At 33.4% G+C, this 17,875-nt stretch overlaps 1 protein-coding gene across 9 annotated transcripts in view; it reads right to left on the reverse strand.

Moving 5' to 3' along the window:
* The window catches only part of RUNDC3B (RUN domain containing 3B), a 147,812-nt gene that overhangs the window by 39,185 nt on the left and 90,752 nt on the right, over nt 1-17,875 (reverse strand). For all 9 annotated transcript variants that reach the window (XM_082692389.1, XM_082692386.1, XM_082692383.1 and 6 more), the window contains 2 exons: nt 3,391-3,559; nt 2,317-2,474 (listed from right to left, as the gene is read on the reverse strand). In XM_082692389.1, coding sequence (XP_082548515.1) covers nt 2,317-2,474; nt 3,391-3,559 — 327 coding nt within the window. The remainder of the gene's footprint in view (nt 1-2,316; nt 2,475-3,390; nt 3,560-17,875) is intronic.

Here is a 17,875-nt window from a genome sequence, read left to right on the forward strand (position 1 = left end):
TTAGGGCCACTATGGTTTTCTCAGGATTAACAAAAAGAATTCCAGTGCTCACATTTCATTGCAGGCCTTCCTAAATGTTGACAAGAAATTTCAGCAAGAAAAGAAGGGAAAAAATGTCCACTTTCTTCCAAAGCCACAAATATGTCTACAGTATTAATTCTGTACCTTACAGGTGATTCAGTTAATGTAGTGAATTGAGAAGATTCTCAGAGGAAGGTATCTTACTCTTCTGTTTAGTATCCTTGTAAGTTGTTTTTTGTACAAAGGAACCTTGTAAGATACCAATTTACCTGGCTAAGAGTATATAGCCATGTTATGTGAAAGTACATCTTTGACCCTAAACTCAAGAAAATAGCCTAATTCTGATTGGTGACTTTACTTTCAGTATTTAATTTTTGCTCTGGTAATATTTATTTAAAATATCCTTAAAGGCATTAAAAAATTGTAAGTATCAACGACACTTTTCTACTATATAAGTGTAATAAAACTATAACTCAGATTCTTTTTTCAAACTAAAAAGTTTGAGTCTCTTCCTTTACATTATCAAAAGTACAGTAAATGTGACACATTTTATTTTCCAATTTCACAATTATTTTTAAGTTAAAAACATTGAGACAAACTATCAGCATCAATTGCAAAGGAAAAATTAAATCATCTTCAACTTTTCTAGCTGTAAAGAAATAACTAGAAATCTCCATTGTTCAGTTCTGGATATTTTTCTCCCTGCTTACAGAAGCAAAGAGTTATGGAAGGTATTAATATGTCTCTCAATGAGTGATATTCCACAGGACAAACTCTCAGTAAAATATTAGAAAAAAATAATATGTGAACATAATTCTTTTTTCCAAGACACAAATTCCTAGAAAACACTGAAGTTTTATGTTAGTTAATAAAAGATTTTTACTTAAAAATATCATCTTTCATGTTTACTAGGTCTCAAAAGATCTCCCTGGAAATTATATGATAATTAAAAAAGGAAACATAATAACTGTACCAAGAGAAAAACACATTAAACAAATGATTAAAATTAATATTAGTAAAAAAGACCAACAGATTCCATGGACCTCTGGATATCATATCCCCAACACCCTACTTATATTCCAACCACAAATGGATATACTCATTCTAATCATGAGAAAAAGCAAACCAACTCAAATTGAAATTTGAATTTACATTCTATAAATTGAATTTACATTCTATAAAATCACTAGCTTGTATTCTTCAGAAATATCAATTTCATACAAGACAAAGACTGAGAAACTGTTCTAAGTTAAATGTGACTGAAGAAATGAGACTAAAGAAATGAATAACCAAATGAAAAACATTATTCTGGACTGGGTCCTGTACCAGAAAAACCAAAGCTGCAGTAGGAGATATTATTTGGACAACTGATGAAACTGGAATGAGTTATGGATAAGATGAAAGTATCACACTGATTTAAATTTCTGAATTTGATAGATGATCTATGGTTATATAAGAGAATACCTTGGTTCTCAGGAAAGACACAACTGATGCATTATGTGATAAAGAGTTGTGATGTATGCAAGAGGGAGAGAATTATGAGCAAAAGTGGCCAAGTGCTAAAATTTGGTAAATCTAAGAAAGGGCTTATTCTTCGTACTATCCTTGCAACTTCTCTGAAATTTTGAACTTATTTCAAAATAAAAACTTTTTAAATCATCTTTTCAGATTAAATAAATATTAATGCGAGAAGATTTTCACCATAAACAATTATTTGATAAAATCAAGTTTGATGGAATGGTATGATTAGTACAAGTGCTTTGAATAGTGTCAAATTAAGGAGCTTATACCAATACATAACTTTCTTCAGGAAAAAAACAAAACCCAAACCCAAAAAGCCTAAAAACTACTGTTATGGAAAAAAGCTATACTAAACTGTGCTTAGTGATACTCTGGCACACATGGGAACAAACACTGCATAATTATTGTACTTTGAGTGGTACTGGTTTTATATCCCATCTTTGAATTAAACAGTACATCAATAACTAAATAAATAATTTAAAATTATGTATATGCATTTGAAAGAATACATATCAAATTATAGGAGTTAACTCTGGGTAGCACACATCTGAGGATAGTTTTTATTTTCTTCCTATATTTTGTAATACTTCTGCCATGAGCATAAATTACTTTTATGACAAAAAAAAAAGGAAGAGTAAACTTTTTAAAAAGAGTAAGGGAAAAAGAACTTAATAGCAGGTAATTTGACTTCTCAGAGTTTGAATCCTATGTCAAAACATGACATTTTCTTATGTTTACATACTGCCAATATTTTCCCAAAAGGATCTCACTTACAGCTGATCTTGAAGCTCCACAATTATATATTCTAATTGTTCCTTTTCCAATTTATGAGCCAGATCAGAATCTTCAATCCTTTGAAGTAGTATTTTATTCTGGGATACAGACTCAGACAGCTGGTTCTCTCGAAGTCGTAAGAGTTCTTCAAGATAACCCTGAAAATACAGTACCAACAAGATAAAGCTACCACAAAATTCTAATGTATATCTTGAAGATCAATACTGAGTAGGTTAAATGCTATTCTTTCCATATTTCAATGAAATAATCTCTAAGTATTAATGATGAAATAATAAAAAAATAATCATTTTAATTGAATACAAAAATTTAACATATGTTCTCCATCCTTTAAAGCCCTTCCCTGAAGTTCAATAAGATGTTTGCCTGCAGTGGGTAAACTGGAAATTTATACATTTTGACCACCTTCACCCATTCTATTCATCTCCACCATGTTCACATTCCTGGTGAACTGTTTCTTTTCTCAAGAGCAATGTATTTCTTTAGCCTTAATATTGCTTTTGCCTTAAGGTCTATCTTGAATGATATTGTTATAGAATTCTTTTTTTTTCATATTTGTCTGCTTTACATTTACCCTCCTAATAAATGTTAAAATCTCAGACATATAAATGAAATGATATACAGAAGAATAAATGGCTTATTTTTAAAATTTAACTTATAATTTTTTAGAGGGTGGGAGGGATAGAGAGAGACAGGGAGAGAGAGGAATTGAGCAGGATCCATGCCCAGCATGGAGACCAACATGGGGCTCAATTCCACAATTCTGAGATCATGACCTGAGTTGAAATCAAGAGTTGGATGCTTAACCAACTGACCCAACCAGGTGCTCCTTAAATGGCTAATTTTTATATTAAAACATAAAATTAGAAAAAGTTGAACAAACAAAAGCCTCTGTTAAAACTCTGCATGATTTTTCATCAAGACAAGGACAATTCAAGTACAGAAAGGAAGTAGCAATGGGTCAACACTTATATTCAGTTAAAAGATATTTTGGAAGTGACAGTCCAAAGGCAAAAATGAGAATCAAATCAATGACTTTTGGCAACTGATAAATACCTTCTGTTCCAGGGTTAGCTGATACTTTTGTTTAACTCTCTTACACTTGTTGAACCAACTATTCTCATCCATGATGAAAGGAGGCCCGACATTCTCTGGAGTGCTGCTTTCACTACCACTGCTTCCCAAAGTCCTCAGCTCTTCCTCGTCACTGCTGATGCTGTCAGAACTGGGAATATTAAAATTTTAAAACTAAAGTTAATATGTTTCACTCCATTAAGAAATACTTCTCTATTTTGTAAGTTACCAGTGAGCCAACTCCAAAATATTTAGCACTCCATATACAATTATATTAATGATATTATAAAGACTTTTTAGCTTTCTGAAAAAAATGATAATCCAGTATAGACTGCTGACTTCCTCTCATTTAAGTTAAGTCTCAAGATGCTATAGAAGTTGATCCAAAGTTTGTAAATCTAAAGAATTTAACATAAGAACTGTGAGAATGTTCTGAGAAGAAAGAAAAGATTTCCAGAGAAGAAAACCAGAAAACCTAGACGTGTTGGAAAGAACTTTTTAGATGAGTTTTTTCACTGTCTCAAGTAGATTACTGCCTGTCCAGTATCCAATGCTGTGCAGACAAACAGCACAACCAGCCTAATGTCAGTGAGGTGTAAGAGGGCAGTGTTCAAGGTCAGTTCAACTTTAGCAAAGAGGAGATAATAAGAGATTCAGAAAAACTGGTCAATCCCAAGCATTTTCCATTGAAGGAAGAAGGAGAAGCAGAGGTAAAGCAGAGAAAACACTCTACAATCCATATCTGAAATTCCTAAAGACATCCATTTGGTAGAGGAGGGCAGAATAAGGTTAAAAAAAAAGAAGAAACTAAATGAAGAACTGCACTAAAATGGATATCTGGTTTAGAAGAAAGAAGAGGTATTATACTAAAAAACAGGGAAAAACACATTTAAAAATATAAGCAATGATATTAACATAAGAAATACCATATAAAAATACCATAAATACCATTAACATAAGAAAAAAATACCATATTCAAAATATTTTTAAAAACCCCTCTGACCTATCAAATGGAGACACAAAATAAGAAAATACAGTAAATAGTAATTTTTTTAAAGATTTTATTTATTTATTTGACAGAGATCACAAGTAGGCAGAGAGAGAGGCACAGAGAGAGGAGGAAGCAGGCTCCCTGCCAAGCAGAGAGCCCGATGTGGGGCTTGATCCCAGGACACTGAAATCATGACCTGAGCCGAAGGCAGAGGCTTAACCCACTGAGCCACCCAGGCGCCCCAGTAAATAGTAAATTTAAAACAAAAAATAAGATGGCAGAATAATCCCTAATACAAAGTAAGTTATAAAAATCTTTAATGGGTTAAACCTTACAGCAAGAGCCAAATGTTTAAGTTTAATTAAGACAAATAAGGACTAGAGTGCCTGGGTGGCTCTTTTGGTTAAACGTCCAACTTGTGATTTTGGCTCAGGTCATGATCTCATGTGTCATGGGGTCAAGCCCTGCGCTGAGCTCTGTGATCAGTGCATAGTCTTTTTGAGCTTCTCTCTCTTCTTTTCCAAACTAAATAAATAAACATTAAAAAAAAGATAAGGACCAACAGTAAGTTGTCTACAAGATATGTATGAAAACAGAACAATTAAAATTAAAACTAAAGAAAGAGAAAGCACATAAAAAAATATGGCTCAAGGCAAATCCAGTTCAGAAATCATAATTTCATAGGTTTACAGAGATCTAATGGTGGAAAATATCATAAGCATCAAAGAAAGATACATATTTCATTTTCTGAAGTCTGTGTTTATACCTGCTGGGCTCTGGAGTCCAGGGACCAAGTATGTTGCAAATATGAACAAGAGACCTCTGCATAAGGAAAAGTCCTACCTCCAATGAGACATGCTCAGCCAGGATCTAGGAAACAAACCAGTAAACAAACACATACCAAAAGAAAGTTGCCTCTCACAGCCATGGCTTTTAGTGGACTAGAGAAAATAAAGCAGTGGCTGATGGTAAACCTCCAGCTCTGAAAAACAGACCAAAAAACTTCTAAAAAAATAATATTTGACATTAGAAATTAAATCGGTGAAATAACAGCAGATACAGTTGAGAGAGGGAGTTAATAAAAGATAAGAAGAAATTACAATTATTTCAAAATAGTAAGAAAAAAACAACTGCTATGCTAGACTAATGTATCCAGCAATATTATCTTCCCAGAAAGAGGGCAGTCTAAGTGCACATACTGAGAAAACTAAAACCCGAGAGCTGTACCAAGAAATTCTCCTAAAAGAATTAATGATCATAATCAAAGAAAAAGGAAATGATCCAAGAAAAAACAGTGAGCAAAGAAAATTTTAAGCTTATGGATAAGCCTAAACAAATATTGAGAGCATGAAACAGTAATAGTGATGCCTGCTTTGTGGAATTTTAAATACATCAATGAGAGAGTTAGAATTCTGGACGGTAAAAGCACATGTCAAGAATGAAATGACTAAGGTTACAACAATGCAAAGTCCTCATTTATATGGATAGGTAGTAAAGATATTAACTTTAGACTCTGTTAACTTTTAAGTATGCATATTAAAATTAATGGAGTACCAATACAAGAAGAAAAGTATAGTATGTGACTTGTAAACTAATAGAGAAATACAATAGGAGGAGAAGAAAAATCAATACAAAAAGGAGAAATAGAAAAAGAAATGAAAAAATGTAGAATAGAAAGCAAAGAGTATGAGGCGCCTAGTGGCTCAGTCAGTTAAGTATCTGACTGCTGTTTTAGGCTCAGGTCATGATCTCCTGGTCATGGGATCAAGCCCCACATTGGGCTACATACTCAGCAGGAAGTCTGCTCAAGATTCTCTCCCTCTCTCTTCTTCTGTCCCTAACCCCATACTCTCTCTCTAAAATAAGTAAATAAATCTTTAAAAAAAATTAAGGCAAAGAATACAATGGTAGATATCAATCCAAATGTATCAGTAAATGTTCTAGTAACCCCAGTTTAATGAGCACTGGGTGTTATATGCAACTGATGAATCACTAAATTCTACCCTTGAAACTAATAATACATTATATGTTAACTAAACTGAATTTAAATTAAAAAAAAGAAGATAAAGCCTTTTAGACTAGATTTTCTAAATTCCAGTTAAAGATATCTTGATGAGCACTGAGTAATATATGGAGCTGCTGAATCACTATACTGTACACCTGAAACTAACCTAACACTATATGTTAACTACACTGGAAATAAAAAATTCCAGTTAAGTACTACTTCAAAAAGATATACTTAAAAAAAAAAGGACACAAAAAGGCTGAAAAGCATTCTATTTCATAAATTCCTGTTGTACATTTTTTATATATTAACATAACTGAAATAAGGATACAGCTCACAACTGATGAGGATACAGCTCTCATCTGCTGTCAAAATATTTTCTCACGTATTAATGTCTCTAAACTGAGATGCATTTACAATGGAAGTCATGCAGGTTAGATGAAATATGGTTAAAAAAATATATACTAAAAAATGCTAACCTAAAGAAAATTGTTGGGACTCTATTTACATCAGACAAAATGGGCTTTAAGGAAAAAAAAAATTACTGTGTATTTACAGCTATTACATACTGACAAAAAAATTCATTATTTCAGGAAAATCTAAGAATTCAAAACTTAGATGCATCTTTTAAGTTAGATTCAAAAACCAGAAAGCAAAAATTCAAGGTACCATCTGAAAAAAAATTGAAAAATCAGATATAACAATGAAAGAATTTAATTCATCAACTCAAAGAGATGAAGCTTATAAGAAAGGATATAAGTAAAAGATATAAGGATATAAGGAAAGAATCCTTATAAGAATGGATATACATATCAGAACAGCCATTAATAAGCATAAGCTAATGAAAAAGGACACAATCATTAGAATACTGACCAATTCTAGGCCATTTTTAAACAAATTTCAAAAAACAAATTTTATGTGGACCATATTGCCCTTCACAACTCCAACAAAAGCCCTGAAAATTAAAATTTATATTTCAAATATTCTTTGGTCAAAAAATTGGAAAATTTTAGTTAAAACAACTAAAATAAAAAACAACTTATCAAACTTATAAGATACAACTAAAGTAGCACTTTAAGGGATATCTGTAGCCTTATATACTTTAAAAAAAATTTTTTTTTAAATTTCTTTTCAGCATAACAGTATTCATTGTTTTTGCACCACACCCAGTGCTCCATGCAATACGTGCCCTCCCTAATACCCACCACCTGGCTCCCCCAAACTCCCACCCTCGCCCCTTCAAAACCCTCAGGTTGTTTTTCAGAGTCCATAGTCTCTCATGGTTCACCTCCCCTTCCAATTTCCCTCAACTTCCTTCTCCTCTCCATCTCCCCATGTCCTCCATGTTATTTGTTATGCTCCACAAATAAGTGAAACCATATGATAATTGACTCTCTCTGCTTGACTTATTTCACTCAGCATAATCTCTTCCAGTCCCATCCATGTTGTTACAAAAGTTAGATATTCATCCTTTCTGGTGGAGGCATAATACTCCATAGTGTATATGGACCACATCTTCCTTATCCATTCGTCTGTTGAAGGGCATCTTGGTTCTTTCCACAGTTTGGCGACCGTGGCTATTGCTGCTATAAACATTGGGGTACAGACGGCCCTTCTTTTCACTACGTCTGTATCTTTGGGGTAGATACCCAGTAGTGCAATGGCAGGATCATAGGGAAGCTCTATTTTTAATTTCTTGAGGAATCTCCACACTGTTCTCCAAAATTAGCCTTATATACTTTTAAGAAAAAAAGCAAATTTAAATAATGAGGAAGAAAAAAATCATAAAAATTCTCTATAAAATGGGTATAGACAGAACATATTTCAACATACTAAAGGCCATATCCGACCAGCCCCAGCTAATATCAAAATTTAATAGTAAAAAACTGAAAGCCTTTCCTCTAAGATCAGGAAGAAGACAAGGATACCTACTGTCACCACTATTATTTAGCATAATTGGAAATCCTAGCCAGAACAATCAGGCAAGAAAAATAAATAAAAGGCATCTGAATTGGAAAGGAAGAAGTAAAACTGTTTGCAGATGATATGATGTTATATCATCTTAAAGACCTTAAAGACATCAACAATAAACTGTTAGAATAAATGAGTTTAGTCAAGATGCAGAGTACAAAATCAATATACAAAATAAGCTGTATTTCTACACACTAATAACAAACTATAAGAAAAATTAAGAAAACAATTCCATTATAATTACATCAAAAAGAATAAAATATCGCAGAATAGATGGAAAAAAGGAGGTAAAATATTTCTACACTGAGAACTATAAGACAGTGATGAAAGAAACCGAGAAAGGCACAAATAAACTTCAAAACATTCTCTGCTCATAAATTGAAAAAATTTATTATTCTTAAAATGACCATACTGCCCAAAGCAACCTAAGATTCAATGCAATACCTATCAAAATTCAATGGCATTTTTCATAGACCTAGAACGATCATAAAATCTGTTCAGAACCACATCCACTAAACAGCCAAAGCAATCTTGAGAAAGAATAGAGTGGGGGGCATTGCACTTATTGATTTCAAAATACACTACAAATCAAGTTATCAAAACAGAATGATAATGGCATAAATGCAGACACACAAATCAATGGAACCAAATGGAGTCCAGAAATGAACCCACGCATATTTGGTCAATTAATTTATGACAAAGGAGCCAAAAATATACAACTATTAAAGAATAGTACCGTTAATAAGTGGAGATGAAAAAACTGATCAACCTCATGTGAAAAAAATAAAGCTGGATTCCTATTTATACCATACACAAAAATGGACTCAACAAAATAGATTAAAGACTTGAATGTAAACCTGAAACGGTAAAACTCCTAGAAGAAGACAGAAAGTAATCTCCCTGGTATCAATCCAGACAACATTTTGGATTTGAGACCAAAAACAAAGGTAAATAAAAGCAAAAGCAAAAATAACAAACAGGCCTACATCAGACTGAAAGGCTTCTGTATAGTGAAAGAAACCACCACAAAATGAAAAGGCAACCCACTGTCTGGGAGATAATATTTGCAAATCATAAACAATAAGGAGTCAATATCAAAGTAGAAACTCAACAGTAAAAAGACAAATAATCTATTGCAAATGGACTAAAGACCTGAACAGACATTTCTGTGAAGGTGAAAAGCTCACAGGTACATGAAAATATGGTCAACATCATTGGTCATTAGGGAAATGAATTATCAAAACCACAATGAGATATCACCTCACACACATTAGGATGGCTATCATCAAAAAGACAAAATATAGCTAATGCTAGTGTGGATGTGGAGAAAAGGGAGCCCTTGTGCACTGTTGGTGGGATTGTAAATTTGATACAGCGACTATGGAAAACAGTATAGAGTTTCCTCCAAAACTTAAAAACAGAACTACTGTATGATCCAGAAATTCCACTTCCGGGAATACATGCAAAGAAAACAAAACATTACCTTGAAAAGATATCTGCACCCTACAAGTGACACCATGTATGACAGACGAGAATGGAAACAATTGAAGTGTTCATCAGTGGATGAATGGATAGAGAAAGATGGGGTATATGTATATAACAGAATATGAAATCCCACCATTTGCAACAACATGGATGGAACTTGAAGGCATTGTACTAATAAGTGAAATAACATCAGAGAAAGACAACTATATGATTTCATTCACATGTAGAATCTAAAATACACCCCCTCCCAATAAAACTAGTAGAAAAAGAGATCAGATTTGAGATTACCAAAGACAGAGAGGGCAGAGGGAAAGAGGAAATGGAGAAAGGGAAGGGGAACTGGAACAAGGTGGTCAAAAGGTCCAAACTTCCAGTTATAAGATAAATAAGTACTAAGGATGTAATATACAACATGATGACTAGAGCTAACAATGCTGTATGAATATAGAAAAGTTTTTAAGAGAAAAAAATCCCAGAGTTTTCATCATAAGGAGAGATTTTTCCATTTTCTTTTATTTTTGTGTCTATAGGACAAGATGGATGTTGCTTCTTCTTCACCCTCTGCCCCTCTACCCTGCTCATGCTGTCTCTCTCGTTCACTTTATCTCTCAAATAAATAAATTCTTTTTTAAAAAACTGGGAAAAACTATAATATTGACAAATCTTTGGCAAAAATAATTTTAAAAATCAAGGAAAAAAAGATCTATGAGCACAAAAAGCAAAAGGTAACATACCTAGAAATGAAAAAATATTTAAAGAACTCGCTGAATATCATGATATATATATTTTTAAACTTTAATAAAACATAATTTACCAAAATTAAATCAATAGTAGAAAATCAGAATGAGTATATGAGTACCAATGACATTAAATTAGTAATTTTTAAAAAACTTCTAAGAGTAGAAAGGGAAGATAATGAGTTCCTTGTAAGGACAAGAAAGAAAATGAAAAGTTCTCTACAATGACTCCAAGGAACTATATAGACACTTCATAAACATTATCTCATTAATCCTCATGATATCCCCATTAATTATTGCTCTACTATTTAACAGATTCATCCAACAAGGGAAGATAATAAGAATAAGAGATTAGTGGTTTGTTCAAGGTCACTTTAGTAAGAGAAACTGAGAAAAACTTTCTTTTTTACATTATAAAGTTTAAAAACAATATTACATTGTCTCTTAACATTTCAATGACCAATAATCCTATAGCTTTCTTAAAAAGCTAACTGGATGGTAGACAAATAATATAGCTAAGAAGGTGTACTGATGCCAGGTCACAAATGGTTTATATGTTATGTTAAGTCTTTTATTCTGTGAACAATGAAAAGTTGATACTCATGAAGGTATCTCTTATTCTAAAAGACACAGATATTATGCACATTTTGGTGGAAAAATCATAGTTAATAATTGCATGGAGTACCAGGTGTGGTGCATAAACAATGAATCTTGGAACACAGAAAAAATAAAATAAAATGTTTTTTTAAAAAAGCTTAATATCAGAAAAAAAAAGAATTTCAGAAACATTCCTATATTTTAAAGAACAAAATCTTTTAAAAATTTTTATGGAGGCAATGAAAGAAATATCAGTAATATAAAAAGAAAAATAGTTTCCTTTATCAAAAATCTAATGCTTTATTATCTATAATTGTTGAAAAGAGAGTAAGAACTATAATCACCTTCTTTATTCTTTTACTTCTAGCAATTAAGCATTTATTTTTAACAAAGATAAACAAAGAAGAAATAATGGATCCTAATAGAATTTAAGGAGGTAGTAGTGATGGTGCCAAAGGGTTTGCTGATGGATCCTATGTGGATTATGGCAGGGAAAATTCAATGATGATACCAAAGTTTTGAGCACAAGCTGCCAGAATGACAGAATAACTATTCTTGGAATGGAAAAGGCTAAAGGAAGAACACTTGGGAGGAAAGAAATTAGGAGTTCAATTTTGTACATGTTCATTCGAGGCGCTTATCACACATCCAAGTGAAGATGGTGAGTTGGCAGCTAGATGTAGGAGTCTAGACTTTAGGGCAGTGTTCCAGGTAGAAGTATAAATTTGGGAAAGAGTAGCATAAAGATAATATTTAGAGCCATGAAACTGGATACTACTTAACAGAGTGACTACACATAGAAAAGATGATCTGGGAATGATCTCTGAAATAGTCTGATATTTAGAGGTTGGGGAGATGAGGAGGAATGGGGACTGGGAGTAAGGAGGAGCCCACAGGAGGGAAACCAGAGAAGTGCTGAAGAGAGCAATCCTGTTTATCAAACTGCTAGGAGGTCAAGACAGAAGAGGAAATGATTAACCACTGGATTTAGCAATGAAACATCACTGCTGACTTCAACGAGAGCACTTTCACGGGTAAGTATTAAAGCTCAGTTTGAACAGTGCAAGGGATATTGGAGGCAAAAAATAAAAAAAAAGAAAGCTGGGGACAATTTTATAATAAAGGAGAGGTGACTGAAAAGTAGCTTGAAGTGACTATGGGGAAAGTTTCTCTGTTTGTTTTTAACACAGGGAAAATAACAACATGACTGTATGCGGCGATCGGTGGGAAGATCTACAAAAGAGGGAAAATTAATGGAAGAGGACAACTGTTGGGAGGATGGGATGTCATGCACAGGCCAAAGGGCTGGTCTTTCATTGCAAAATTTTATCCCTAAAAGGAGTGGGGGAAAGGCAGAATGTATGGGACAGAATGTCTAAGGGCAATTTGACAACATATGGAACTTTACAGTCTCTTTAAATCAGCAGTTTTGTTTGTAGAAATTTGCTTCATTAAGGACACAATCATGTTTAAGTACAAAGAAAAGACTTAGCTATAGGAATGCTTATGACATTATATTTAAAAGCCAAAAAATGAAGGTATCATAAGAGACCAATAATAATTAGCTACTGGACTTTTTAGACCTAAAATCCGTTCAAGGAAAAAATGTTTAAAGATGTTTAAAATTATATCAAGATGTAACTCAGAAAAATTGAGTTTTCTCACTGGTACACAACCTAAAACTAAAAATCAGTTTTAAATATGAAATATATTTTAATATGTTTCTATTAACATATTTCATATATTTAACTTCAAAATAGAACATTCCATTTAAAAAGACTAATGGCTAATAAACATTTTTAAAAGCTCAGTGGCACCAGTAATCAGATACATGCAAATTAAAACAACAAAAGAAAAAAAAATAGGATATAATTTTTTACTTACAGAACTGGCCACACTTTTAATACTTAATTTTTTTTAAGATTTCATTTATTTATTTGAGAGAGAGAGAGAGAACATGAAAGAGAGGAGGGGGTAGGGAGAAGCAGAGTCCCTGCTGAGCAGGGAGCCTGATGTGGAACTCGATTCTGGGACTCCAAGATCATGACCTGGGCCAAAGGCAGTCGCTTAACCAACTGAGCCACCCAGGTGCCCTTCACACTTTTAATACTTAGTTGGCAAGAGGGGAAGCAGGCAATTTCACTTATTGTCTATAGAAACTAAACTGGTATGGCCTCTCTGTAGGGCAATTTGACAGCGTATCTCAAAAGCTTTAATAATATATATGCTTTATCCAAGAAATTTTACTTCCAGGAGTTTAAGCAATCATGGTGTGTTTGAAAAGATGTAGTTACAAGGTTATTAACTGCAATAGCGTATGTGACAGTGAACAACCAAGTGCATCCTAAAGGTCCAACAATAATTGGGTAAACACATTATAGAGATAATTAAATTATATTCATTCAGGGAAATGAGACTGTGAAAGGATAATTACATACAAAAATGTTCATTATGGAGTATTACATGTACATTATAATTCCATTTTAAAGAAAAAATATATCTATGCATAGAAAAAGCTGGAAAGCTACCCATCAAAATGTTAATGCTTCTAAAAGCTGTTTCTTTTTTTTTTTAATTTTTTATTTTTTTATTAACATATACTGTATTATTAGACCCAAGCGTACAGGTCTGTGAATCATCAGGTTTACACACTTCACAGCACTCACTATAGCACATACCTTCCCCAATGTCCATAACCCCACCACCCTCTCCCTAACCCCCTCCCCCCGGCCACCCTCAGTTTGTTTTGTGAGATTAAGAGTCTCTTTTGTCTCCCTCCCTATTCCATCTTGTTTTATTTATTCTTTTCTTACCTGCCCCAGCCCCCCACGTTGCTTCTCAACTTCCTAAGAGGTGTTTCTTAAAGGCAAGATTATGAGTGACTTAAACTTTCTTCTATCCACCTGTCTTTATTTTCTAATTTTTCTATAATTAATATGTATTACTTTCCAAATGAATTAAAAGCAGTAATTTTGTTAAGGATAGACTTCTACAGTTTCTTAAAATTAGAAACCCAATAAAGCTTTTTAAAATATGTTTAATACAGGTATATTTCATGGAAGAAAACGAATGTTGAAAATACTGGTTCTTGGGGCACCTGGATGGCTCAGTCGGTAAAGCATCTGTCTTCAGCTCAAGTCATGTTCCCAGAGTCCTGGGATCAATCCCCAGGCTCAAGGCCCACATCTGGCACTCTGCTCATCAGGGGGCCTGCCTCTCCCTCTCCCTCTGCCTGCCACTCCCCCTGCTTGTGCTTGTGCTCTCTCTCTGTCAAATAAAAAAACAAAATCTAAAAAAAAAAATAATAATAAAGTAAAATATTTTTTCTTTATTACAATCAGGATAGTTTAAATCTTTCGGAAAAGATCTCACATGGTCAGTAATGCAAACATGCTTATGACTAGGTTAAACTGGTATTTGCCTTCTCATTTTATTGTTCTTTTTTAAGATAGTAGAAACCCCTCAGTATATAAAGGAGAGAAAGTGATACATACATGTTAGGATTAGTGCATCAGAGAAAGAGGAAGTTGCATACAAATTCACACAAAAAGTGGTTAAGCAAGTTGGAGACATAGAGCATATATCATCAAATTCATATATATTCATATATCATCAAATTCTGAGGGGACCAGTTGAGAAGATTTCATTATTGTAAAGTGATGTAATAATTACTATAGTCTCTTATGTGAGTAGGAGAGAAAAATTAGTATTTGCATTTATCTTTATATTTTAAAGTCACTTCCTAAATCATTAAAAATAGCCTTTCTACCTACATGTTAATGGCCAAACCCCTAATGTCCAGCTGCCATCTTGTTCTTTAATTTGAGACCTGTGTGTATGACTATGGACAAGTTATTTAACCTCCCTGCATTTCAGTTTTTTTCATTTATAAAATTTAGTAGTCCTATGTCACTGTCTTTTGAGGATTAAATAAGTTAACAAAAGGACACACACAATGCCCGATATACAGAAAGCATTCAATAAGTATTATCACTATTCTTTTTACAAGTATTATTTTTGAACTATTTGTTATCCTCATAGAATGTTCTATAATCTATTACGTCCCCAAAAGTGTAATTTTATGCCTGTTAAAAAATTCTTGCTATAACTTTTTTTTAGATTGAATGTACCAGAATTATTCCTTTTCCCAAGTGATTCATTTATTTAAGTTAGAAATCTTGGTACCATAGTACTGTGTTACTTCTCCCTCACTACCTGAGTATCTTCACAGTCCTATTTCTCCAATAGTGACTTCTCTCACTAGATGATTATCCTGGGGACAAGGACTATACTCTTTTTCAGAATTTCATGAAGCATCTACATTCTTGAAACCTATGTATCTCTGGTAGTTAGGGAAGTTTCTTTCCTACATTAGGTCCTTAATAAATGCATCTTCAATCTGTGTGTGTGTGTGTACATAAATTACACATGTAAGTTATTATTCTCTCTTTCTCTTTCCCTTACAGCTCTGACCTTACCATAACATTTTTAAAGTATATAAAGATGATCATTCTATTTAGGAAGCCAATTCTACAAGTGGACTTAAAAAAAATCTATAGATTTCATCTGATTAATTTTCGATGCTGATGAGATTGTAGGAAATTCTTAATTCTCATAAAATCCTGATAGTAGGATTAATTGGTACAACTCTTTTATATAGACACACTTCAAGGGCCATAAAAAATTTCATTGTCTTTTCCTGAGTAACTGTAAATTCACAGTGGAAAGAAAATTGATTTGCACAAAATGTTCATTATTCTTTCCTTTATAGTGGAGAGAAAATGGAGAACAATCTGAATGATGGAATTCAGTTTTGAACTATCAATGGACTATAAAAGAGCTATTAAAGTTATCATTATAATGACTATAGCAACAGAATTACAAGCTGTTTTCTAAGAACTATACTTAATGCTGCAATTACAATTATGTAAAAAGTGTATTTACATTAAACACTAAAGATGTAAATGAAGTTTTTATTTTTCAATGATAACTGATACTGAAATAAAAGCAGTTTTACACAGAAATCAGTTGCTTTTTAGTTACACTAACAATGAAACTGCAGAAAAGGAAATTAGAGAATTGATTCTATTTACAATAGCACTAAAAACCATAAGATACCTTGGAATAAACCTAACCAAAGAGCTAGAGGATCTACACTCGAGTCATTCGACTCGACTATACCGGTCATTCATGAATGAAACTGAGGAAGACACAAAAAGATAAGAAAACATTCCATGCTCCTGGATTGCAAGAATAAACATTGTTAAAATGTGTATGCTGTCCAGAACAATCTATACTTTAACACCATCCCAATCAAAATACCATTGGCATTTTTTAGAGTGCTGGAACAAACAATCCTAAAATTTGTATGGAACCAGAAAAGACCCTGAATCACCAAGGAAATGCTGAAAAAGGAAAACAAAGCTGGGGGTTTCACATTGCCTCATTTCAAGCTTTATTACAAAGCTGTGATCACCAAGACAGCATGGTACTGGCACAAAAACAGATACATAGACCAATGGAACAGAATAAAGAGAGCAGATATGGACCCTCAACTCTATGGCAAACAGTCTTTGGCAAAGCAGGAAAAAACATCCAGTGGAAAAAAGATAGTCTCTTCAATAAATGGTGCTGGGAAAATTGGACAGCTACGTACAGAAGAATGAAACTGGACCATTCTCTTACACCATCCACAAAAATAAACTCAGCATGGATGAAAGACCTCAATGTGAGACAGGAAACCATCAAAATCCTATAGGAGAGCATAGGCAGTAACCTCTTTGACATCGGCCACAGCAACTTCTTTCAAGACATGTCTCAAAAGGCAAAGGAAACAGAAGCAAAAATGAACTTTTGGGACTTCATCAAGATCAAAAACTTCTGCACAGCAAAGGAAAACAGTCAACAAACCAAAGAGGCAACCTACAGAATGGGAAAAGATATTTGCAAATGACACTACAAAGGGCTGATATCCAAGATCTATAAAGAAATTCTCAAACTCAACACCCCAAAAACCAGATAATCAAGTAAAAAATGGACAGAAGACATGAACAGACACTTCTCCAATGAAGATATACATATGGCTATCAGACACATGAAAAAAATGTTCATTATCATTAACCATCAGGGAAATTAAAATCAAAACCACATTGAGATACCACCTTACACCAGTTAGAATGGAAAAAATTAATAAGGCAAGAAACAACAAATGTTGGAAAGGATATGGAGAAAGGGGAACGCTCTTATACTGTTGGTGGGAATGCAAGCTGATGCAGCCACTTTGGAGAACAGTTGTGGTGATTCCTCATAAGTTTAAAAATAGAACTACCCTATGACCTGACAATTGCACTACTGAGTATTTACCCTGAAGATACAGATGTAGTGAAAAGAAAGACCATATGTACCCCAATGTTCATAGCAGCAATGTCCACAATAGCCAAACTGTGGAAAAAGTCAAGATGTCCTTCAACAGATGAATGGGTAAAGAAGATGTGGTCCATATATACACTGGAATATTACTCAGCCATCATAAATGATGAATACCCAACTTTTGCATCAGCATGGATGGGACTGGAAAAGGTTATGCTGAGTGAAATAAGTCAAGCAGGGAAAGTCAATTATCATATTGTTTTACTTACTTGAGGAACATAAGGAATAACATGGACATTAGAAGAAGGAAAG

The sequence above is a fragment of the Mustela nivalis genome, assembly GCF_964662115.1.
Source record: "Mustela nivalis genome assembly, chromosome: 12".
Lineage (NCBI taxonomy): Eukaryota > Metazoa > Chordata > Mammalia > Carnivora > Mustelidae > Mustela > Mustela nivalis.